Consider the following 26,412-nt stretch of genomic DNA (forward strand, 5'->3'; position numbering starts at 1 on the left):
AATAATATTTTTAGCAACTGGCTTGACATGGGCATCAACTGTCACAGTAAAACCAAATGCACTGAAAGGAAAAATAGATTGAATGCTCCCATGTGCTTCCATTAGTATCCAGCTATTTAAACACTTCTAATATTTCACTACCATGTTGTTGTTTTTGTTGTACTGAGCCCTCCCTCCCCAAGTTTTGTGATACCATGAAATGAAACGAAATAAATATTTCAAAGTGCTTATTTAAACAGCGAAACTATACTCTACAAAGAAAGAGGAAATTATCAACCATTAGGTGAATAAAGTATCGATGATATCACACACATAACTACATGCCACTGCAGTATGTTCTATCATAAACTAATCTTCCTTAGAGAGTTAGAAAAGAAAATTTAGAGTTTAAATATAGCCAGCTTAGTAAAAATTAACAAATCAAGTAGGTCTTCAAATAGTTCAGCAGCAGTGTTTGAAGGGCATGGCCTTCTAGTGGCAGTACAGCATTCACCGAGAGAAGGATATAGCAAGGTGATAGAAAGATTTGAAACGCTCTATCAGAAGCTATGGAGGGAAAGGAGATTGACAGTATCTGGGACATCTTGGAGACTATGCAGAGGTCTAAGGTGACTCTGTGAGCGATGATAGCATCTAGATATGTTTGGTCGGGATATGAAGCCAGTGGGTAGGTATGACTGCATTGAGAGCAAGATGGATGTGGGGAAAAGGACTTGATATCTGGAGGTTCCTTTAATGAACTCACCAAGGTCACGGCTAACTGCCCTTGCTTTGCACACAACCTGCTTTATGGGCTAATGAAACTGAAGTAAAAGTATTACAAGCTATTTTAACATCAGGATTATTTTAGGGCACACCATTTTTTAATTACCGAGATGAAAGATAGAGACCTTTTCTCTAGTTTTGTCTCTCCAGCATTTTTTAATAAAATGAAAGTCTGGAGAGCTTTTATTGTAACTGAGAGGCCTGTAATACAAGGGAAGAAGCCCAAACCCTTCATAGTGACTAGAATTTTCACTCTGCCCTGAGATCTATTCAGGCATATCCAAATACAGCTAAAGTTCCCAGAACTGCTTTACCCCATGATAGTAGTTTCTTGGAAAAGTAGAAGACTGTGGAGTTGTCTTCATATACTGCAGTAAACCAATCAATCCCCCGAGGCTATTGAAAGTAATGGCAGCAAAACAAACTACCATGATGAGAAAAACTCAGGAATAATTTTTTCCCCTTACCTAAACAATACCATCTTCAGTAATTCTGAAACTTTTTGTTTGTTTGTTAAACTCTCTGCTGCTGTAGTTCAAAACATTTAACCAATCAATTCAAAATTATAAACTGAAAAACTGGCCCCTCTACTGTGGGGCAGTAATGAGACTAAAAAATTCCTGGCCATTGGCTTACTTTTCTCACCTGGGAGACACATAGATTACTGGTTTAGTATAATTCATTTATAGTAGGTAATAACCCTGATGAAAAGCATCTGTTTTAGGCACCCAGAGAAGACATAAACATATATACATATGTAGCCAACAACAGCCTACATCAAGTCTGCATTGATCTCCTTAAGCTTTAAAACATATAATACACACAAAAGAAGCAATTTATAGAGATGCAATGCTCCAACATGATTCTGCTACAGATTTAGCATATTTAGATAATTTTAAAACCAGGTTCTCTTCTAAAACATTGAACAGTTGTTCACAACCTAACAGTTCCCCTGGGTGGGTGGAATGGTATTGTATAGCATGGAGTTCTATAATATTACATTAAATACCTTCTTCATGCTACAGTTTTTGTAATTTGGCTGTAATCATCAGCTTTTCAGTCCTCATAGGTATATTGTCCTTATGAACAGAGCTTGAATCTGTACCTTTTCTTTTACGTTTTCTCATTTTCTTTTGCTCCTGTCAGAGCACACATTGCATCACCTAGGGTCCAGATTCACTGCAATTCTCTCCATTTGGACTCTCACTGCTTTGATCAACCTCTCCCCCTATAAAATGTATGACCACTGGAAATCTAGCAATCTGATAGAAGGTTGGAGGACACCATCTATCCCCACACACACCCCTCTCTCCCTCACCTGGCTTGAGAGGGGCGGTTGTCAATAATTTTCAGTAGTCTCAGTTCTTCCCCAGATGAAGAGATCAGAAATGCATGCAAGCCATCTAAAGGGTGTATATCCATTCAGCTCTCATTTAGGGGAGATGGAAGACTAAATTATGTTTCAGGGTAATCCTGTCCTCCTAAGCTGGGCAACAATGTTGATAAGGAATGGTCAGCAATCGCAGAACGATCAAGGTTTAGATTATATATGGGTAGCATCAGAGGGAAGTGGGTGGCGCTCTGGGTTAAACCACAGAGCCTAGGACTTGCCGATCAGAAGGTCGGCGTTTCGAATCCCCACAATGGGGTGAGCTCCCATTGCTCGGTCCCAGCTTCTGCCAACCCAGCAGTTCGAAAGCACCTCAAAGTGCAAGTAGATAAATAGGTACCACTCCGGTGGGAAGGTAAACGGCGTTTCTGTGCACTGCTCTGGTTCACCAGAAAGCGGCTTAGTCATGTTGGCCACATGACCCGGAAGCTGTACGCTGACTTCCTCGGCCAGTAAAGCAAGATGAGCACCACAACGCCAGAGTCATCCACAACTGGACCTAACGGTCAGGGGTCCCTTTACCTTTACCTTTATGGGTAGCATCAGCTTCAAGTGGATGATCTTTTGAGAACTGTTGGTTCTCAACTGTACCAATTTTGGTCCCTGGCTTTAGCTTTCTATTGACTACACTATTTTCTTGACCTGCCATAGCTCTCTATAACCTTCCAGCTTTTGCCTAGTAGAACGCAGGGTATTGCATATGATAAGAAGCCATATCACTAGACTATAGACCTTGCTGACCCTGCCACTGCTGACTTGTCAGTCATATTGTCAACTTGCCAGGAGGGGCATGATTATGCCAAAGCATCGTTTAGTCTTCCAAATTTAATGAATAATTGCTGTATGCATGCAGCCTTCAAATATCAATGATGAATCTCTGATCCCTCCATCTGGGGAAGAACTGAAACCCCTGAAAGTTGTTAACAGTTTTACTCCCTCTGGCAAGATGGAATTTGGAATTTGCCCAATGTCAGCAAGTTAGTTGTGGGGGGAAACATAGCTACCACTACATATACTTAAGTTAAACAAACCAAGCTATGCAAAAATTATTAACTTTTTTATTCTATTCTCCCCTCTCAGACCTATTTGTAAGTAGGCTGGCCAAAGTCAGAGTGAAAGTCAGTGTTTTTTGAATGTTTCCTAGCAGATGTATCCACAATGTTTCCTAGCTGATGTATCCTTGTCAAAGCACTGTTATCTTTGGCTGTGATTTAAAGGTTTAAGGAATATATTGCTGAACATTTTTCTGTTGGTTCAGTCTTTCACACAAACACATTTAATCAAAGTACACTTTTGTCCTCTCTTCAACAATTAAAAGAGAGATTTGGGGGAAAACACCCTGCAGCAGTAAGCCCTTCTTCTTTTTAAGGACACATGAAACTCGTATAAAGCTATAAATTATTAGTCAACTCAGTTTCTTGAAGGCAGTGCTAAAGAAGAACTTATTTATTGTACAATTGGCCTGAAAGGAGTTGAAAATCAAGCAAGTTGGGTGGTCAGTCTTGGTATTGGAGTTTTTAGATTCAGTTACAGAACTTGGTTTACAGCATTGCCTGTATTCCAGTAGAAGAGCATGGAAAAGCAGATGAATGTTTTAATTAGCAGAATCTTCTCAAGTTCCAATTCTTGTCTGAAGGGCCCCATTTCAGACTGTCAGAATTGTTGGCTGAGACCAGAAACATCTGTGCAGAGTGGATGTTGCCAGAGGGAGCATCCTCACATTCTCCACTCTGGCTTCATCACAGCTTTGCAAATGCTTCTTCCAAGCTCAGAAAAGTCATTCATTCATTTCAGTTTAATGCATCTTCTGGCTCAGTGGTACACTGGCTCTTTAATCATATTTTGTTGACCTCCGATGTTTTAAATTAGCACCTCAGCAATATCTTCACTTCTGTCTAAATTATAATCTTATGCCATGTCAGCACTCTCAATTTTATTTTTCCAAAACAAGAAATGCAAAGCTTTTCACACCTGTCCTCCTTATACTGACAAATCTGGGTAGTTCTATTTGCACATGTGCAGTTCACACTTATCCGGGCCACTTACACACAAGTAGATGTGAATGAGCCACCATTTATACTGCATATCACCAGAATTTGTGCGGAAATGAAACAGCTGGAGACAACTGGAAAAATGCACAGTGCAAGAGATGCAAGATGAACATAGAACCATTGATAGAATTGCTTCTTTTCTACCTTACGCATGTTAAGATTTTTCTTAGAAATTCCAGGAGATAGATAGATGATAGATAGATAGATAGATAGATAGATAGATAGATAGATAGATGATAGATAGATAGATGATAGATAGATAGATAGATAGATGATAGATGATAGATAGATGATAGATGATAGATGATAGATAGATAGATGATAGATAGATAGATAGATAGATGATAGATAGATAGATAGATGATAGATAGATAGATAGATAGATAGATAGATAGATAGATGATAGATAGATGATAGATAGATGATAGATAGATGATAGATAGATGATAGATGATAGATAGATGATAGATAGATGATAGATAGATAGATAGATAGATAGATAGATGATAGATAGATAGATAGATAGATGATAGATGATAGATGATAGATGATAGATGATAGATGATAGATAGATAGATAGATAGATGATAGATGATAGATGATAGATAGATAGATAGATAGATAGATAGAGATAGATAGATAGATAGATAGATAGATAGATAGATAGATGATAGATAGATAGATAGATGATAGATAGATAGATAGATAGATGATAGATAGATAGATAGATAGATAGATAGATAGATAGATAGATAGATAGATAGATACAGTAGATAGATAGATGATAGATAGATAGACAGATAGATATATTTGTTCATATATGATGGACATTGAGTGCACAGGTGAACACTTTTGAACATGGGACAGGTTACTTTAGTCTGGGGTTATTTATACCACCAGAGGTTAAGAATAATCTCTTCCTTATTTACTAAAGAGACCATTTATGGTAAAGACAATTATATATACTATTGATAAGCTGCTTTCAGATAATATTACAGTACTGGTAGAACATTCAAAGAAGTAACCCTAGATCTCAAGGGAAATGGGGGGGGGGATGTTTTACTGTCACTTTCAGAGGGGTGCTGGTGGTTCCTGTTATAGAATTTAGCATTTCTTCCGCTTTTATGTCTTCCATTTCTCTTTGTAATTCATTATAGCCTTGTTTTTTATTATCCACTCATCTGTTGGCTGTAGATTTTCAATATGACTGTTAATATGGTTTTGGATTGTGCAGAATGGTTGCAATAGACTTAATATATATTTTAGTGCAGTTCTAAGAAAGTTTAAATTAATGCCACACGTCCTAATTGTTGACAATGGCAGTGCTATTTCTTTCTGCAGCTTTAGTTAATATTCAGCTGTCCAAGACTTTTATTTTTAGACTGTAGTTGAAATCCTCAAACCGCTTACTCTGAATAAGTCCCACTGCAGTCAGAATAAGTCCCACTGGAGAAAGTGGCCTGAAGTAGCAGCTTATGGTGATTAAGTGAAAGATATGTCCTAGATAAAAGAAAGTTATAAAACTATAAAGGCAGAATTTTTATTTTTATTTTAGATTGTTCTGTCTCTGGATCTGCATGCATGTATACTGTGCAATTATTAGCACATGTGGTACAATTTTCAAAGACAAAAATAGCATTTCCATTGAAAATCACCAAGAGAGATTGATTTGCCATGCACTCGTCAGGTACTACAAGACTTCAGTTCTGAGAGTGGAAGAACCTTACAAGTTCCTATTCAATATTAGTTTGGAATAGCTGTATTTTCCCCCTGGCTATGTGAGCAACTCTTCTTATTCCAAAGGGGCATCAAGTAAGGCCTAATTTCAATACTGACTATTTCAATTCAGGACCTCCGAGCCTGCCACAGTCTGCACAAAATAAGCTGAACCTTATGCAAAATAACTTGAGTCAAAGGGGAAGAGGCCCAATCCAAGCTGAGAAGACTATGGGAAAGTGTAACAAAGCTTGATCCAACTTGCCATCTAGCTAGGTCCAGAGAGGAAACACTACTGCACAATTAGGTATGTCCCTCCTTGAATTCTACAGCAAGTTCTGCCTGACCAGACTCTGAAAACCACCATCAAAACCCATTAAGGGTGGGGGGGAGGCTATTCACATAAATGTTGCTAATATAAGAGAGGACCTTTTCGTATGTATGGGCACCATGTAACTGACGGTTTGTTTGTTCTTAACTGCACTGTGCTCAACCAAGCATTGACAATGATCAAGCATGACACTGTATTACTTTATTTTAGCCAGTGCCTGATTCTTTAACCACCTAAGCAGTTAATGAATGTGTCTTTAATCAAGGGTATACTGATTTGCCAAAAGAAAGACCTTGTTTCTAGCATGCTCTCCTTAACTTAACCTGATATTTTAAACAATCATTAGGTTACAGGATAAACCAAGGAATTTGTTAATGTTTATTCTCCCTTACTAAATGAATACTTCCACCTTGCCTTTTTTAGTCATGGGAATGATCCCATAACTTAATCCCATGTCTAAAAATGTAACCTTGGAAGAGTTTGCCCAAAAACTATATAGGTTTGCTGTGTGTCAGGATTGGCAACAGCAGTGTCTTTCTTGGAAGTACCCTCTTGCATAAACTGTTCCTAGCTTATGGTTTTAAGATCTGGCTTAACGAAGAAATCTCATAGTATTTCTTAGCATTAAATACACAATCCTATTCCGAATCATTATTTATTCACTAATATCAATATGCCAAAACATGTTTTCTTCTGCTGCCTTCAATCAAGGAATTTTGCCCTTTTTGGCAAGAGAACTGTGAACAGAGATGCACACCCACTCTCTCACACATTCTATGTGGGTATTATACCAAAACTATCTTTCCACTCTGGCAGCCTGCACACACCACTAAAAAATGAGGAAATTGAGGTTCTTGTGAGCTCAGCATCTTTTATATGGCATTAAATCTTGCCCTAAAAAAATCTTTAAGACTCTTAAAGTTCAGCATTGCATACAGGACTGGTAGGGTGAGATAAATACAAAAATACATCCTTCAGTGAAATGGTAGGATTACTGGGTTAATGAAGCTTTAGGGATAAGTGAACTCAATAACAGGTCTCAAACCTTTACTCGGGTTTATCGCTCCAGCCCATGGATTCCTCCCTTTGCTTGAACAAATTGGTTAGTGAAGACTCCAACATCATTTCTCCCCAATGGTTAATCATCTCCCAAGCAGGATTCAACATTCTCTGACCACCAGCACAAGGGTGAGAATAATGGTCGAAGAAAATGAAAACCCATGCAACAATTGCACTAGCAGAAGCTTGTTGTGTGACCAGTTGTGCAAATTATTGTCACTGTCCATTTTCCAGGAAGAGGGTCACAGAAAAACCAAAGTCTAAATACCATAGTTCTTGTGGCTGGTTGCGCAACTATCCACAAATATCCTGGCTTCCTGCACTTTCTCCTACGCAAGCCATTCTGCTAGTACCACTAAGGGACTTTAACTTGGTGCTACAATGAACTCTTCCCTAAATGCTTACATGGCAGGAGTCAAAATGGCATTCAGGAGCATCAGCATCCTGATACTTAGGAATGCCCAAGTGAGCACAATCAGTTACTTATATATGTGCTGAAGACTGGAGTAGAAAGGTCAAGTAAGCCTTCACAAAGCTAAAACATGTTGCACTTTACTGGCAACGTTAATGGAGAATCCTGAACAGCTGGCTATGTGCTGAACTCAGGGGAAGGAAGTAGTCAGAAATTTATCCTTTCTTCAACGAATACCTGTTGTTAATATCTCACTGGAGTCAAGGATATGGTAAATGTTAATAATACTTTAAAACTGTATTCATCATGTGTTGTTCAGGAAAACACTGCTGTCCACTTTACTGTGTGAGATTTATGCAGAATAAGACTATTCTATGTACCCTTGCTTAGGTGTAATTCTCCCAAGAGAACTTGCATCTGACCAATATTGTATAGGATTGGGCTTGAAATCAGCTCATTTCCTGATTAATCTGTCAAGTTAAAAAATTGCATGGTGGGAAAATTATATTTATTTCATACTACCACCATTTTAATTTGAAATGAAGAGGGAGGGAACCAAGTTAAAATGGAGAGTAATGAAACCATTATTTCTCACTCTGGACTGTTTACATGTGGCTTTCCATGTGAAACTGAGGTAATGAAATTACCCACAAGCACTTTACTACCTTCAATATGCACGCATAAATTGGGCCTGACTTTTTAAAAAGCATTTATCAAAAGAACATGGTATCTCATCTAATATAGGTACTGAAAAAATGTCTGTGCTGGTAGTTCTCTAACAGTTATTCTCATATTTTCCCCAAAACAATTGGTGCCTAAAAATAGCATAATGTGACTAAGGATAACATTCTTGCAGGATTAACACTGCTATATAACCTAGTAAACGCCATGAAAAGAACAAGGGATCTGCCGAGGACAGTTTATCTGATCAACTGTGATTCTGACTGCTGGATACATTGGCTGTGTATCCAATGGCCTTGTAAAGGTAACATTTGAATTTGGTTTTAAACGACTAAGATACCTGGAACACTCAATGCCAAAAAAGCCATAACGTAACTGTGATTCCCCATTGTATTCACATATATGGGATGTAGCTCTTAATTCCTATATTGTCTGATGCCCAGAAACATTATTAGAAGAATGAATTGTATTGTCTAAATTATGCCAGTAAAGCTGAATGAATGAGTAAACCAACATTTGGATTCACAGCAGATAAGAATCATGGACCTCACTAAATATTCAGTTGTAACTGCTTATGTCGCAGTAATACACTTTTATTCTAGATCTGTGACTCCATATGACCCATTCCCCCTACCTAACCCCATCCCATAAATCATTGGTCATAGAGTACATTTTTTCATTTAGTAGGAGAGAGATAATGACCCACCAGCTTAGTTCCTAATATTTACTTCTCTAAATATAGGTCCTGTAAAAGTGGGTCACTGACTAGAACAGAATAGTCTTACTTCTCTTATTTCAAAAACGTTCCTGTAAAATATTTATTAGCTACATTTGTTTCCAGAAACTTGAACCCAAAATAAGTGATGTTACCTTTGCTTTGGAAGTTTATTATGATGTTCTGCTGATTTTCCAAAAAGGTCAAGGCTAGATTAGAAAAAGGAGATGATGTTCCCACATTCACTCAGCCACTTCCCAATGAAACAACATAATAAAGTTACAATGACAAATTAAGTGGTGACAACCCATTTCACCAAGGATCTCTTCATATGCCACCCTGTGGTTTCTTCCTGCAATGCTAAGCCAATGTCAGAAGCCTTATGCCACATAAGAAAAACAAATGCTGTAGCTCAGCATCACCCCCTCCAGAAACTGGAAAGGAGTGCAGTCTGGTGCAGCTTCTCTGCAATAATATAATAACGGACTCTGACAAAATCCTTACTGAAATCAAGATACACTACCTCCACAGCATTCCCCTGATCCACCAAGCTTGTAACTCTATCAAAAAAAGAAATGAAATTCATCCAGCCTTACTTGCTTTTGAGAAACCCATGCTGGATCTTAGTAATCACAGCATCCTTTTCTAAGTGCTCACAGACTGACTGTTTATCCTTTCTGACAACCTGATGGTGATTTCAGGAGTGACAGACCTGGTAAAAGGGGAAGAGATTAAAAATATGTGTGTATAGGAGATTCTATTCAGTTTAACTTGGTGGGGTTATTCATAGACGATGGATCTGTCTCTTTGAGAGGAGCGTTTTCATTTTACTATTTCTACTGCAGTGTTAATGTGCCAAAAATGGCTCTTACACTAATCACACCTGATAAAGTACTGGACATTCCCTGCCCTGCAATTTCAGTGCTTTCATGAGACTGGATATGTTGAAATAGGGAGAAAGCGCTCAAAGTAGTATGCTATTAATATACTAAATGAGTAGTGGTGGTGGTGGCAGTAGTACCTCAATATTTAAAAAGCACAATTTTGAAATTTCTACACCACTGTGAAATTTGTTTGAAAAGCAACATATACAAAAAGAGGAAAAAATGAGAAGCATCAAAAGCTTCTGCCCATACAAGGCTATTTGCATTAATGGTGCCAAATGCCACATTTGTTCTGAATTTGGTTTTATGAGCGTTGGCCCATTTGTTTTGGAACTAAAGTTCTCACTATGTCCAGCTATTTCCCCAGAGGTGACAATTAGCTAACATTTGCAGCAAGAATGGCAGGACATTCACATTTCAATAGTGCCTGAAGGAACAGATGACAAACTTTCCACATGTTCAAGAAGTGAAACATATTCCTCAATAGAAAACACATGTTAAGAGTTGCATCCATGTAAAATGCGGAATAGGTCCTTCTCTATATGTACTTTGCAAAGGTGTTTTTTTTCTATTTCCCTATGAGAATAATGAAAATGGCATGGTACCCATGAATAAAGTGATCATTCATTTGTTTCATAAATGGACAAAAGGCCATTAGGAAGCCTCAAGTATTGTTTATAGGGTGATGAAGTTTCCTTGGCAACCATGCAAAAAACAGCAGAGACAATGTGTATATGATTTTGTTTCCGGGTGTCTACGAAGGAATCTGAGGAAATATAATCATTCTTTAACAAGCTTCACAGAAACATCTTACAATGGATGGCAATGGACTATTGAGTCAATTGTTTAAGATATTTTTAAATCTACAGTTTAGGCTGGCAATTAACATTAAGGAGTTTTCAAGCCTACAATTCACGTTTTGTACAAAGGGCAGGAATAATCCATAATAGATGCTTTTCTCTCTTTCAAACACGTACAATCATTTCTCAAATAAAAAATAAGCTTATACTATCCCTGTGTTCACTTTGTTTAGAAAGGCGTACATAATGCTTTGTAGAGCAAGTATAACAAACAACAGGTCTTCCAGTTGGGCAGATTTAACACAAAGTGGTTTCAAATGTACCAGTGAAAAATTAAGTGAAACAAATAATACTTAGGAATGTGAGAGAGCCAAGTTCTAATGTCCACTTCAGAACAAACTTATGTTCTCATCACTCCACTTTACTTAGATTCTGATTCTTATCTGCTTTTTAAAATAGCAGTGGCCTATTGCCATGTTCACCTCGGTAGTTAACGCCTTTTTTCAGATATCCCAGCTATGGTGAGTGAAAGCTAGTGGAGGAGCAAGATCTCAGCAGCAGTCCCCCATCTCAATCATTTGTATGATTCAAAACAACGGGAACTATATGTTCATAGAGGTCCATCCACTGGGAAGCCTTGAAAAGCAGGGTAGCCAATAGTGTGTGGAGAGAGATCTAAATGAACATAGCTGTCCATTCATAAGTGCCATGCAGACATTCAACTGCATTCAGACAGATCCCTCTACAATATGTGAACTCATGCACCAAGAAGATCACCAGTAGGGGCACTCAACCTTTTAATTTAATTTAACAAAAAAAGCTGTTCAGACAATGTATAAGTCATGACATAGCATTGTTTGCATTGGTCCACTCTGTTACTAATTTGGAATGCCACTGGGCTGCTTATTAAAGCAACGAAGTGGCAGCAAATGTCTCTCCCACCCCCCATAAAAGGCCAAATTCAAGTTCTCTGCTACCTTAACTATAATGGTACACCCTCTGCCCTCTCAAGAACTATAGAATTTCATGCAATCCCCACCCCAGACTTCTCCAAAAGGCCACACACATGCGCACGCACACACACTTTTGTAGGAGACAAGTGGCACCATGAGTTGGGGGTGATATTCAACTCAAACTTAGGTGAAATCCAAGTCTGATGATGGTAAAGAACTCCCAGGAGTCATTTCCTGTGGTAAAGCAGCAGTCTGTCACTGCACTGTGAGAGAATAATGCAATTCTCCTCATTAAAGAGAGAGAGAAAAGAACTTGATCATTCAGAATATGAGAATTACTACAGCTGTCTTGGTGATTAACTAAGAAATTAACACTCACTGACAAGATGACAGCCTAATTACACTGTGAGAAATACAGCTTTTACACAGAAAAGCTTGCACATTTAAAGGGAAAGCAGGCAGACAAAATCAAGTGTGTGTGTTGTCCCTGCAAAGCTAATACACTTGGAGCAAGGATTAAATCCCAACCGCTTCTCTGTTAGGCTAGTTTTGCTTAGGCAGAGAAATTTGACATGAGTCCTTTCAAACAAACAATCCTCCATGTGCTTCTGATGCAGGGCAGGATTTTATTCTGTGCAGGGGATTTCTGAAGCAGGCAGTCTACTTCTCCATTCCTGTGCTAAAGTTTCAAACACTGAAAAGAGGTTCCATCTCTTTCCACATTCCCACGCAAGCATTTTTTTAACTTTTCAAAATAAAGGATCTATAAGCCTTTTCACAGTGCAAATATCAGCAATAAACAACAGCATCGTTCAAGTCCATATGCATTAAACTAGCACTCACTGTTCCAAATGCTCCACATTTGATGCCCCAAATCTTGCTATATTGTGGAAATGAGTTCTCTTCCTGTATTCATCTTGTTCTGAAAGCCTCCCTCAAAACCAATATCTAGTCTGCTGCCAAACATACAATTTTATGTCCACCAGTGATTTTTATTTTTCTTGTAAGTAGCTTCTCATACATCTGGTGCCACTGAAATCTGAGACATTTTTCATATAACTCTTAGGTTCTCACCATGTGACCTTTGATGTTAAGGTTTTTTTAAAAAATAAATAAAAGTAAATGCAATGTCCAATCTCAAAGAACAGTATTAGCCCTAACAAGGACACTTGTTTATTCCAAAACTTAAGGTTATGTTTCAATCTGTGCATTCTGTGAAAGACTCTTACTTTCATTGAAGTTTTATACACTTATTACATCTTGGAGGCAGAAAATAAGCGAAATAAAAAATAAATGGCATGCTAAATGGCATTTAAAAAGGCTGCAGTCCCTTTTCATAAAAGGTTGCGTTCAAAAAGTGATGGCTCCCTCTCAGCTTCAGACTGTTCGAAAGCAGAAGGGGTCAAAAAACCAGACATAGCTGGTGTGAAACCTGGGCTCCTAGCAAGCCTTTCCAAGCATGCTAAGTAAACACTTTCCAATGCCTCCACAAGACGCAGGTGCGCAAATTATTCTCGACACAGACAGAAGTCATGTTTTCAGTATCCCCTCGGCTGCTGTTAAACAACAGCCTCACCTCAATCCCCCAGTATTTGTCAGCTCATAAAAAGTTTTATATGCTCAAGAAAAGTTCCTTTTTTCTTCTGCTAGTTCATTCGCTCCTTGCTCTTGAATCATAACTCTCCATTACTGCTCCTTTTAAGCTGCACAGAAATGACGCGTATCTCCCCGCACCCCCAAGTATTGACGCAAGACGGATTCCACTTGCACAATACGAAAAGACTGTAGCATCAAACTGTTGGAGACTATTCCGTCCACCCTGTTGTATCATCATGTATTTGACAATAGTATGAAAGTTAAGTTATGGGATCCTGTTGAAAGAAATAACAGCCCCTGAGAAAACATAGCAGCATGCATAGCCATGGTTCCCTTTTTAAGAAAGTAAATTCCCAAAGGGTTGTCTCCCCATACACACATATTTTTGCTCATTAATTTGCACACCTGCCCTAGAACTCCTCATGACCCACACTAATGGTGTGCTTTATATATTTCTCATTAACTTGTACACCTGTCTCAAAGTGCATCAGTGCATGGTTTGCTTCTGCAATACATTTTCTCAGGAAACCCACCATATTCTAACACATATGAGGGGGGAAAGAACCATTTTAATCCCTTCAGCAATATTATCAGCATATCCCTTATCAACATTTTTGTGAAGCTGCCAAAACAAAAAACGATTTTGATTTTCAGCCAGATCTCAGTCAGCCCCTTCGCCCCACAAGTGGAATTCTGTAACTACAACAGATATTTTGTACCAAACAATAATTGATATGGTGTAAGGAAAGAATAAATAAACTTCCAGAATAATTTCATGTTATGCTATATCAATAGAAAAGGCATGCAACTTAGGAAAACAATCATATAGGTCCCAAGGGATCAGAAATAGAATATGGAGTTATAGGTTGTTTCTATGGTTCATGACATATACAAATAAATGCACACACACACATATCTTAGGGTTGTTGCGAAATATTCTTACCCTAATTTAGCAACAAATGGAAATGGGTCCTTTTTTACAATTATCTGGGGACATACAATTTTTCAGGACAATTTTTCAAATACTTTCAAGGCGTTTACTCTTTTATCCCTTGCTGATGTCTGTATTTCTGGCAAGCAGAATGTCCTGGAATGATGCTATGCCTTGACATAGCATTGTTCTGAGTGAGGTTCAAGGCTTGGGGTAGGGAATGGTAGTTTTGTTTCCCCAAAAAGCCTCATTTGCAGGAAGCCTACTTTAGGTGTTAGCCAGCCACGCATCCTAAACCACCGTTAGCCAACTCACAGAACTAGATTATACAACAACACAGTGTTCTTAAGCACCGTTCTCATGTGAGTGAGAGCATCATCTATAGACCATGTTTAGTTGTTTGGTACAAGGAATGACAGGACACAGGTGGCACTGTGGGTTAAACCACAGAGCCTAGGACTTGCTGATCAGAAGGTTGGTGGTTCGAATCCCCGCAATGGGGGGAGCTCCCATTGCTCGGTCCCTGCTCCTGCCAACCTAGCAGTTCAAAAGCACCTCAAGGTGCAAGTAGATAAATAGGTACCGCTCCGGCGGGAAGGTAAACGGCATTTCCGTGCGCTGCTCTGGTTTGGCAGAAGCGGCTTAGTCACGCTGGCCACATGACCTGGAAGCTGTACGCCGGCTCCCTCGGCCAATAAAGCGAGATAAGCACCGCAACCCCAGAGTCGGCCACAACTGGACCTAATGGTCAGGGGTCCCTTTAGCTTTACCTTACAAGGAATGACAAGATCAAGAAGTTAAGATCAAGAGAGACTTCAAAAACACTACCTACTGAAAACACCCCAAAGTTCTGGTAAAACATTTCTTTTGGTTTTATCTGAGTTAGAATTGTTACTGGGGCAGGTTGAACCACTTAGAGAACAAACATGAGAGGAATTGTGTTAGGTCTTTGTACTCACTCCGCAGCTTCAAGCCTGAACCCAGATCATGCGGTACCTTCCTGAGTGGCATCCATTTGGCCAATGAGGCCAACTCGGAGGAAAGATCCAACTGGCTGTAATTAATGGTGTAATCATTGCAAGTTGATTCAGTAAAATAAATGCTAAAGCCCAACAATATGAATCATCCACATGTGGTCCTTGGCAAAGTAACAAACTGGCAACTGTCAGGGATATGAAGGAGAGGGCCCAATGGAACTTGGTTACTAAACCAATTCATCTCTATGGCACAGGGTCATAGCCTATCTTCTTGAAGCCTCAATCTTGCTGACAATAAATGTTTGAGAAAATTGCATGATGTTTTTACTACTCAGGAATGATTACTACTGAATTCTTACTATAGTGTTAGTTACCTACCAGGTAATCCAACCAGGTAAAACTAACTAGTTTTAGCCCCACCCTCCCTTCAACACAGAGGCTAAGGAGGAGGAAGCTGATAGGTTGTGAGACAGAAGTGGGCATGTGGGGGCTGGCTAGAGAGAGGCTGAGGTTGGTGGGGCAGTCCCTCATTTGCCCTAACAGACCAGCCCACACTGGAAATTATAGTCTCTGCACAACTGGCTTGCAGATGCAATAATTTGTTATGACTTGGGTAGAGGCCAGGAATCAATAATTAGCTTTGAGAATGGGATTCAGGGATTTCACGGAAATGGGGGAACTGGTAAGAGTCAAGAGTCTACTTTTGTTTGGCTGAGAGCTCCAAATAAATTACTTTCTGATGTAATTTTCAGCATTCTTTCAGTGAACTTGGTCTACCCACACATGTTCATTATGACACTATGTACAGCCAAGAGTGAGTGTGAAGTTGATAAAACAACAACTGGAAAAGAGTACTCTGTAAAGCTTATAGAAGTGCCCTACTGGTTGGAAAGAGTAAATAAAGAGTAGTAAGGTAGAATTACATACAGTAAGCCTGCAACTTAGGTGCATTTAACGTGTGTGCATTCAGCTTTGTGCACATGACAAAAAAAGAAAAAAAAAGAAATTTAAATGGAGGCAGAAAAGGGGTGTGGTTCTGGGGGAAATGACTTTGGTAATCCCACTGAACTTTGAAAAAGGAAACATGACTTTGGCCATTGAACCCAATTATTAGCTTTAGGCATGATCCCTGGAATGTATCCCCCGCATAAATTGCGGGCTTACTGTATGAAAAATTATATAAGACGTGATATCCAATAAGCTTTCATTGCTATTTTATCCAATAATGTTTCTATCTGACTTCAAAACATAGTTATCATTGATGATGTTAAAAAATCCCACAACGTCTCCTGTCAGATCTCTTTTCAGTTGACACATTGGCCTCTTTTCTTAACACCGAAGAAATCATATAACTTATTAGTGACAGTTGATATCTCTGTTCTGGATACCCACAAGATTAAAGCTGCATAGACAGTGCCCTCAGCTAAAACAGAACAGAACAGAAGAAAACAAATGTTTGTTCTGATTACAACCTGGCAATTTCACACAATACCCTTTTCTTTCCCCAAATTTGATAGCACCCTTTGGCGTAAGCAAAGAAAAAAGAACCCACGCCTTGTTTAGCTGATAGCACTGCAGATGCCATTGTTAATAGCTACAGACTAATGGAATGTTAACACGCTCCAATGCCACACTCAGGAGTAGTAATGCATGGAGTGGAAGCTATGAAATTAAAATGCCTTGTTCCACAAATAATGGAAGTCAATTCAATGATTTGCTAGTATCAGATAGGAAGCTCTCATATATTATTGCTACATCCACAACTGATGATTTGCACATTTATATTGCCAATAGCTATTACCAATACCTCATTTCAAAAATATCAACTATTTTTAACATACAAAAGTGTAAGATAGTTTCATGCTCCAGACATAAAAGACACATCTTCTAGCACATTTTAAAACTACTTGCTATGGCCAAAGGTCCATCAGGTTGGGCATATGGCCCTGAGAAGCAAAGTCTTACCTGTATCATTGCCAGAGATAGCAACAACAAACACTTTTATGTCAGGCCTGCTTTCCACTCCTACGTCAGCATCTGAAGTAGAAGGAGGCTCTTCCTGAGACTCTAAAACCTCAGAGGGTGGTCCTGTAGGCTGCGCAACCGCAGTCACACTCGATGATGTAAAATATTCTGTATCAATCTCTGGCTCGGCCATCTTGCCTGTAAAATCATCATCAGTAGTAGTTTTAATGGGAGAAACAGATTCCTCAATTATTACCATGTCTTTACTCGTATCCTCATCAGGTTCACTGTAAATTAAGGGTGGCTGTGTTTTGGTAATTAAAGGCTTGGGTGGCGAAGTGGTCAGGGTCTTGTCTACTGGAGCAATGGTAGCTGTGGCTATGCCACTTACCACCGTCGGTTTACTTGTCACAATAGCCGAGAATAAAACTGGCTCTGTTCCTACGGCCTCTTCTGTCGTTCCTGAACCTTCTGGGCTATGAGTTGTAAGGGTCTCCACATGAGGTAATTTTTCAGTGACAGGAGCAGTAGCTTTAGTAGGAAAAGGACCTGAAAATCTGGTGGTGGGTACATCCTTTTCACTTTCTGTGCTTGCCTTTCTGGGGGGAACCCCCGTCGTTTTTAGTTTGTGTTTCGTGACAGCATCCATTCCAGGAGACAGTTCAGGTTTTGTGGCTGTTTCATAAACTGATATTTTGACACCTGGGCCCAAAGCCTCAGTAGTTGCATATTTTCCTTCATATGCGGATCCTTCAGCAGTTAAGTCACTTTCAGGTGTCAAAAGCAATGTTGAAATCACTGCAGTAGTGTCTGGGACAGTAGCCAGTTTTTCCACAGCTTGATCTCTAGCATCAGGTTCCTCCTGAATAGCTGTTGTAGCCTCTGTTTTCGCACCTCTGGCGCCTGTATGAATAGTAACAGTGACCACATCTTTAGCAATTTTATCTACTGGGGTTTCAGAAACGAGGGAAATGCCAGGTTCTTCCTTTGCTGTTGCAGAAGGAGTTACCATCTTTGTAAATATAATTGATTCTGTGCCTGCTATGCCTGTTGAGGAAATAGTAGTGATTTGTCTGGGAATTCCCAAGTCTGGCTGATGCTCAGCAGAACTCCCTTCAGAAGTCCAATCATATTTCTCATCGTCTGTTCCTGCAGTTTTTTCTTGTTGCATCTCTGGAGTAGGTGTTACTGTATCACGGTGCCTTGGCATGTCCTCTCTTTCAGCTTTGGGGAAAACCCCTGCCACTGTGTCATTCACTTCTGTTGCAGTGGTTGTGGTCTTTGGAAACTCCATAGAGCCTAACTCAGAGCTAAATGATGTTTCATAGCTCTTTGTATATCCGGTAGTTAGTGGTATTTTGCTTTCAGATGAACTGACTATTACACCTGGTGTAGCTGTAGCATTCTCAGGTGAGAAGGTCTTTGACACTTTGACTACATCTGATTCTGAAACAGTGCTAGAGGCAACTGGCCTGTCATCGGGTGAAATATTGCCATTGTTATCGTCTTTTGTAGGTTCATGATGATCAGGGAGCAGTTCTTTGGGGATGACAACGGTTGTCAGTTTTACGTCGCTTTTTGCTTCCATCGATTTTTTTGTAGTCTGGATGCTGGGATGTGTTTCTTCCTTTGTTAATGTAACAGAAGTTTTTGTTTCTACAGGTTCACTCAAGTTCTTTCTCAGTAGAACGTCTACAGAAGTTATTATTGGTCCCACCTCTATTTGTTCAGTCTGACTTTCAGAGCTCTTCTCACTGAGGTCAGAGACAACTTGTGTGGGTGTGATCCCTACTAGGTCACTCGGTGCAGTATCTGTTTCTGTCACTTCTGATGAATCAGAAAAGTCTGTAACAGTCTGAGGTAGAACAGTGGATAAACTAGCAATCTGCTTAGGTATCTTCTCTTCCAGTTTTGCCTTAGGCATTCCTTGTGTGACCGAAGAGATATAAGGATCAAGATTAGGTTTAGAAGCGATTTGTTCAGTTAATAAATTGGAAGATCCGCTTTCCAAAGGTATATTCGGTTCAACAGTTGCAGAATCATTCGGCTTAGCTATAAAAAAAAAGACAATTAAAATGAATGTCATGCTTACTACAATATCTTAATTGTAAGAAGCATTTTTAATAAATTAATTCTGAACAAGCATCCTTTATCTCTGCTGTATCTTTACTATATGCCAGTTGCTCCCAGAATGTACTTGCTGAGCATCTTGACCAGAAAGCAGCTGTAATTAAGCTAATTTAGTCCCATGTACTTCTAGAGTAAAGCAATTCAACCCAATGTAGTTTAAATGAATTGTGAACTCCCACTAGTCCATAGCAATGACTTAAAAGTCTTGTATGTAGTAGTTTTCAGCTTATGGTAAATCGGTCATATAGAACTACTCTCACACAGATTCAAACTTTTTTCATGCTACTTCAAATGGGAATTTGCCCCTCCATGTTAAAATAAAAGCCTGAATTGGTTTGAATGGCTGATCATATGCTACATTGTTGGAGTTTGTAGACCTGGGTTCAATCCTGCTTAGCCACAAAGCTTGCCAGATGGCCTTGGATCGATATTTACTCTTCCATCCCAACAGCTGCTAAAAGCAGTGTTGATGTTGTTTTTGGTAAAATAAAATGAGGTGACGCTGCTGCTCTTATGTTGATAAAAGTACTGCGTGTACCAGCACGAAATGGTGGTCAAGGCATCAACAACAATGATCTGAAGGTACTCCATACCAATGGGTACTGTCACAAAGAAAGCACTAGCTATAAGAACAAAACTGGATAAACCTATGTATGTTTCCGTGGGTTCCTTAGAAGCTGGGCAGGGTATACATGTGCTAAATAAATATGCAAAGGAATTTAAGTGGCTGCCCCATGGTCCACTGATCTGTGAAATGGCTCTCATTTTTGCTGACCTGAAGTTATTGTACTCCAGCTGCCTCCACTATCACATCTGAATTCAAACACTTTCTGCTTTAGTCATTTGTATTATACAGTGCAGTTCTCAAAGTAAGGTGGGACACCATTCCTAATTTGTATAGGCATTATACCTATATTTTAATTCCTAAAATATAGGCATGCCTATTTGTATAGGCATGCCTATATTTTATGCATTATACCCTTTTTAAGCTTTAAAAAAGAGAGTAAAAATGTCAGATTCCACTTAGACACAACAAATAAAAGCCTCAGCACTTATTCCACTGTTTAAATTTCAACTAATATTTCCAGAAAATATTCACTCAGCACACTTCATCTACAATCTGCTTTCTGTCTAGTGGCAGCAATATTTTAATCCAGGATTATTGCACCATCATTGAACGTTGCTTAATTAACAGCACAGTTCAGAAGATACAAGCTTTAAATTTCTAAACTTATCTTTTTAAAAAGAGAGAGAAGGGATGAATGAATGGATGTTAAAGCTGTTCCGTCTCAAAGAAGATATTCTCTGCATTTCATCTGCCTTTTGCTTAAAAGAAGATGACCTGCCCAGAGAAGGGTGTTTCCTTTCTAAAAGGCTCTGCTCCAGCTTTAACAGACTCCCTCGCTGTACAGATGTTTTGCATTACTAAACTCCTAGAATCATATGTTCAATGGGATATCTTCTTTGTGCTCCTTCTAATGCAAGACATGAGGCAGTTTTTCCTAATAAAATATCCACATCTAATACAGCAAGAAAGCAAATTATCTCACCGACAGCTGCTTACATCAAAGTCTAACCTGAGTTCTTTTTTTAAAAAAAAATAGTGTTCTTTTACATTATGCACAACCTGAATGAAGCTGAGCAACTGGAAGAGGTTTCTATGCTTAAAAACCCCCACACATATTTCCTTTGTTTTTATATTAAAACAAACTTGTTCTTCATTGGATAACTTTTTTAAAAAGTTGGGAGAATCATTAAATATTAGATCACCGAATAGTGTAGTAACACACTTGCTTCCAGGTTGCTTACTGTGCAGTGCAGTGATTCTGAATTAAGCTAAATAACGTTTACCAAAAAGGAACAGATAAAATTGGGAGATAAGAGGAGCTGCTGCTTTAAAAGGGTCTCCATGATACCTGTTATCTTTGTATGCAGCCATATGCATGGGAAATCAGTGGTCTGAAAAAATGGCCTAATTCCCAAAGCAAGCTACTGCACAGTAATTGCTCCCTGTCATAACACTGTGCCCTTTTTAAAAGTACAGCAATCCAGAGTGAGAATTGATGTCCTCTTCTTCCCCCTGCAAACCCATGTAAAGATGGGACACTGAACAGTGTGAAATTATACCTCAGAATATACCAAACAAAAGGTTCAAGATGCGGAGCACATATCGATTCGGAACCCCCAAGCATATGGGGCTACTTAGAGCCACAATTATTGTGGTTGGTAAATTACACGCCTTTCACTACCAGGTCTCAGGGCAGATTACAGAGCATGGAGTACCATGGTCAAGTCATTTCGGTCCAAAAGGGCCCATAGTTGGCTAATCATCAGGAGCTGGAAACAGGCACCCAGTCACCAAGGCCACCTGGGTTTAAAATAACAATGTTGGATCCATGGGTACCCCAAGCTATGAACCTGTACCATCCAAAACAGGCTTCCATCTCAGTCACCTCTCCTGATTTAGATAGACATATTGGTGACACCTCACCCCAGTCAGTGACTGATCATTGTGCTTTACTGAAAACTGAGGGAGGGAGAAATAGCAGTATTCCTCCTTTTCTCATATTTCCCTCAGCTTTTCATTCTTGGTGGCTTTAGGGCCTGGCCTAGGGTTACCCAGATGACTATTAGAGAAGTACTGTGGGTTGGATCTTTTCCATCTCCTCGCCACACTACATTTTATATGTATGAGCACAATGGCTACGTGCATTTAATGGCAAATTGTGGTTTATCATTATGAGAACAAGTCTAGGTAAGTCTTGGGCTCCTGCACTCCTCCTTCGTCCTCTGGGACAGCCACAAGAAGATTGGAAAACGATCCATTTTCAATTAACCACAATTCAGCATTATGGTCTGGTCCCCAAGTGTATGCTTAACATTAACCATGGTTTGTTGATACAAGCCAGGTACATACACTGAGGTTTGATGTTGGCTTGTTTGAGTGAAACATAACTAAGGCTTACTGCAGTTTGTATGGATTTGGACATAACACTGGTCAGTCAAAATCAGAAGAGAAAGCTTCTGATCTCCTCCTCACAGCTGGTCTGGAGGGGTGGAGGGTGCAATCCTGACAGAGTTCCAGCTGAATCATGCTTCTCAGTAACACAAACGTCCCAAGAATTTCAATTACTTATTTGGCTATGTGTGCCTAAAAAGTGTTTTCTTTTTTTAAAAAAAAAAAGTAGAGCAACTACAATCATTAATGATGTCCATAACTAGGCCTACATACTTAAAGGACCAGGATACTTGGGATGATCTTCTACATGTGGTAACCCAAGACCAGCCCAGGATATTTTGCCACTTCAGGCAAAAAAAGAAAATGTCTCCCCCTGCCCCGCTGCCATAGCAATCTTTTCTGTCCCTGGTCTCCTCATCTGACATCAACCACTCCTCCTCCTTCTCCTCCTCTGCACCCATCCACCACCATGGCTGGACACAGAGGTAGTGGTGGCAGTGGCAAGTAGCCACAGAGGTGGCGTCCATGATGGCAAAGAGGGTGGCCAGGGGTGGAGGAAGCAGTTATGGTGGAAGGCGGATTCGGAGGAGGAGGACGCAGTGAGTGGTAGCAGAGAAGGTCGGATCTGCCGCCTGACGCAACTGCCTCACCTTGCCTCATGGACAAGCAGGCCTTGCACTCGCCCCTTGTCTGCAAATTCAGAAGTTCAGGACTGATATTGCTTTGGGTTCCACCACCATATCAGGTTAGATTAACTACAAAAATAGAGGTTTTTCCTGTAGTTAACTGAATCTTTAAATTCCTTCCCTAGGAAAAAATACCAGGCCTGTTTCATTGTGACTTTTAAGAGATCTGTGAAGATTCTGAAACATTGGAAGCTGCAAACAGGCCACTGCTCAATCTAGCTCAGCACTGCTGACATCAGCCCTCCTGGTTTTCAGAAAGGAGTTTATCTTGAGATGCTGGAAGTTGAACCTGAGACCTTTTGTATGTGAGGCATGCTCCAGAACTGGTCGTGGATGCTTTTTAATCCATCAGGTTTGTAGAGGGATTATTTGTTTCTGTTTTATTATGACATGGACTGTCCACTGTATTTTCTATTGTGTTGGCAGTCATGGCTGAAAAGCAGCATTAAAACCCCTAAGTAAAAGAAGGAAAAAAGAAAGCAAACTGCTTTGGTTTTGTACTCTTTGGCCAAAGCTTACAAAGCAATGGACAGACTGTGGTTGACTTCATTAGGGTTAGGTCTTAAGAAAGAGGAGGGAAATCTTCCAAAATACTCTTATGTCTGACCACAAAACCAGGATCCATTAGGAACAAATTGTTTTTGGCTAAAGTTGTGTTTTACTTTACTATAGTTAAGAAGAATCAGAATTCATTATAAGTCCCTCTTCACATTTTTCTTTAATGCTTCCTCTCCCAGCAAAGACTTTTTAATACACAAAAGGCCTTTTAAATAACAGTCCAGATTCAACATAAACATTACTAAGATTGTGCCCTACTAATGAGGGCAACAGAGGAAACTTTAGAAACTGAAATTATCCAACTGTCCCCAAAATCTGAATTAAGCCATCTTGGTTGTACCCCCGCCCCACCTATGGAGCTCCTTGTCCATCAAGCTTAATTTGGACACCCTCCTCCTAGCCTTCAGGGAGCAGACAACTCTGCCCATAACATCTCATATTGTATGCTTTGATTTTGTGTGTGGTGTTTTACTGCATTGTTTAAAATGTTCTCTCTTTCTTTACCTTCTAACTTTTTTGCTTAGCACGCAAGTATCATGTAGTTTTAGGGGGCAAAGAAGATGTGCTCATCATTCAGTTTTATATTGTATTTTAGTGCGTATGATTTTGTTCTCTAGACTAATTAGAGAACAATATCATACACATTAAAAATACAATAAAATACAGAGAAACATAAAATGTGCATGAACACAATGGTTCAGAAAGCCTTACAGCTGAGTGCTATATTAATTTAATAAATAAGCATATATATATATATATATATATATATATATATATATATATATATACACACACACACACACACACACACACACACACACACAGTGGTACCTCGGGTTAAGTACTTAATTTGTTCCGGAGGTCTGTACTTAACCTGAAACTGTTCTTAACCTGAAGCGCCATTTTAGCTAATGGGGCCTCCTGCTGCCGCCGCGCTGCCAGAGCACGATTTCTGTTCTCATCCTGAAGCAAAGTTCGTAACCGGAGGTACTATTTCTGGGTTAGTGGAGTCTGTAACCTGAAGCGTATGTAACCCGAGGTACCACTGTAATTGATTGTGATTCTATGTAAACTGTGTTACTTTTACTGTTGTTAGCCACTCTGAGCCCGGTTTTGGCTGGGGAGGACGGGATATAAATAAATTATTATTATTATTATTATTATTATTATTATTATTATTATTATTAGTGTTTACTTGGAAGTTCAGTGGTACAGCAGCTGCTTTGCATGCAAAGGTTCTGGTTCAGTCTCTGGCATCTCCAGGTAGGGGTGGGAGAAGCACCTGCATGGAACTCTAAGGAGCTACTGCCAGTATAAATAGTACTGAGCTAGAAAGATGAATGATTTGACAATACAAACAGTACAAGGCAGCTTCTAATGTTCTGATATGTAATACTGGAAGCAATAATTCACTCATCTTCTGTATGAGCTATACATGCATTTGACGTTCACACCTCCATGCACAAGAAGACGTGCAAGTTCTGACTGATGTTATACAGGAAGTACAAAAGGTGGAAGTAACAAATCACTTGTACATATCTGCTGCTACCAGGGTGGTTTCTTTTCTCTATCAGAAACTCTTTCGACTGGCTTAATTTATGTCATTGACTACCAGATGGTCTGGACTAACAGGGGGCTAGACATTGCCATGATACCCTGTTAGGGAAACCTTCTATGACATTCTTCCTGGCTACTGTGACTAATAGCACAAACTAGATAGACGGCAAGTTAAATGGGCTGCTTATTGTTGCTGGCATCGGTCTGTCTCGAGAGACAATAAAAGAATGTGAGGTCTTCTGATATTCAAACAAATTAGTTAAATGATCAGAATACAGGTTTGAGCAACAGGTGAGAAACTGTGAAGAGGAAAGAAGTTCCAGAGCTAGGACCACTATATTTTAGGTGTGCAATGGTGAAATCATATTGGAACAATAGGGTTACTAGTGTCTATAAAGGGCAAGGGAACTCTAGGCTCAGATCCTCAGAAGTCTTTTATTAGATTTCGATAATGCCAGTGGGATTGGCTCCATACCCAAAAGAGAACATGAAAATGATTAGCATTTTAGAAAGCCCCGTGATTTCTCTAGGAACAAATCCATGATCAAAGTGGTTATGGTCAGCACTGTGAACTTCCCTTTTTTTAAAAAAAAAACCTAAAACTAAACACATATGGCATGATCCAAAAGAATAAAGAACATTTGCACATCCACTTGGGGCTTTCTTGGCACAGCCGCTTTCAGCTCCCAACATCTAAAACTTCTTTTTCATAGACTTGCTGCAAGTACAGAAAGCAATCTGGTAGTCCAGGAGTGAGAGAAACGAGTCAGAATGAAAGTTATAAAGAAAAGCCCAGAGCCCTTGCACATCTGGCACACATGGATATGGGGATCAGAATCACTATTTCAATTGCCTGCTTTTACTTGCCAAGGTTAAGGCCATATATATATATACTCCAGGCACTGCAATGTGAAATCAAATTAAGTGAGAGCTTAAATATAATTCCATTAGCGTTAAGTTATATTTTGGGTACTTATTAGAAGCATCATCCAGAAATAGCTGGACATGTAGAAGAAACCACTGGGGCTTTAGCCCACAGTTAAGCATTTGATCCCCACTCATATCAATGTGAGTTAAGAGCATCTAAACATTACGATTGTGTTTACATTAGTAGCAGATACCTTGTAATTTATCCTTACTGGAATTGGTTGTTCAGATTTTAAAAAAATAAAAAATAAAATCAGGGCTTCATTTTCCTTAACTTAAAAGACATGTTAATTTTAAAACATTCATTTTGCTCCAAAGAAAGGTTTTACTCACAAACAGTTTCTTGCTGAGACACAAAGAAAAGGCTGT

The 26,412-nt window shown here is 39.4% G+C and overlaps 1 protein-coding gene across 3 annotated transcripts in view; it reads right to left on the reverse strand.

Moving 5' to 3' along the window:
• VCAN (versican) overlaps positions 1-26,412 on the reverse strand; it is a 125,865-nt gene that overhangs the window by 48,275 nt on the left and 51,178 nt on the right. For all 3 annotated transcript variants that reach the window (XM_081930121.1, XM_081930123.1, XM_081930122.1), the window contains exon 7: positions 17,227-19,278. In XM_081930121.1, the coding sequence (XP_081786247.1) occupies positions 17,227-19,278 (2,052 nt within the window). The remainder of the gene's footprint in view (positions 1-17,226; positions 19,279-26,412) is intronic.

The sequence above is a fragment of the Podarcis melisellensis genome (assembly GCF_964234715.1).
Source record: "Podarcis melisellensis genome assembly, chromosome: 11".
Lineage (NCBI taxonomy): Eukaryota > Metazoa > Chordata > Lepidosauria > Squamata > Lacertidae > Podarcis > Podarcis melisellensis.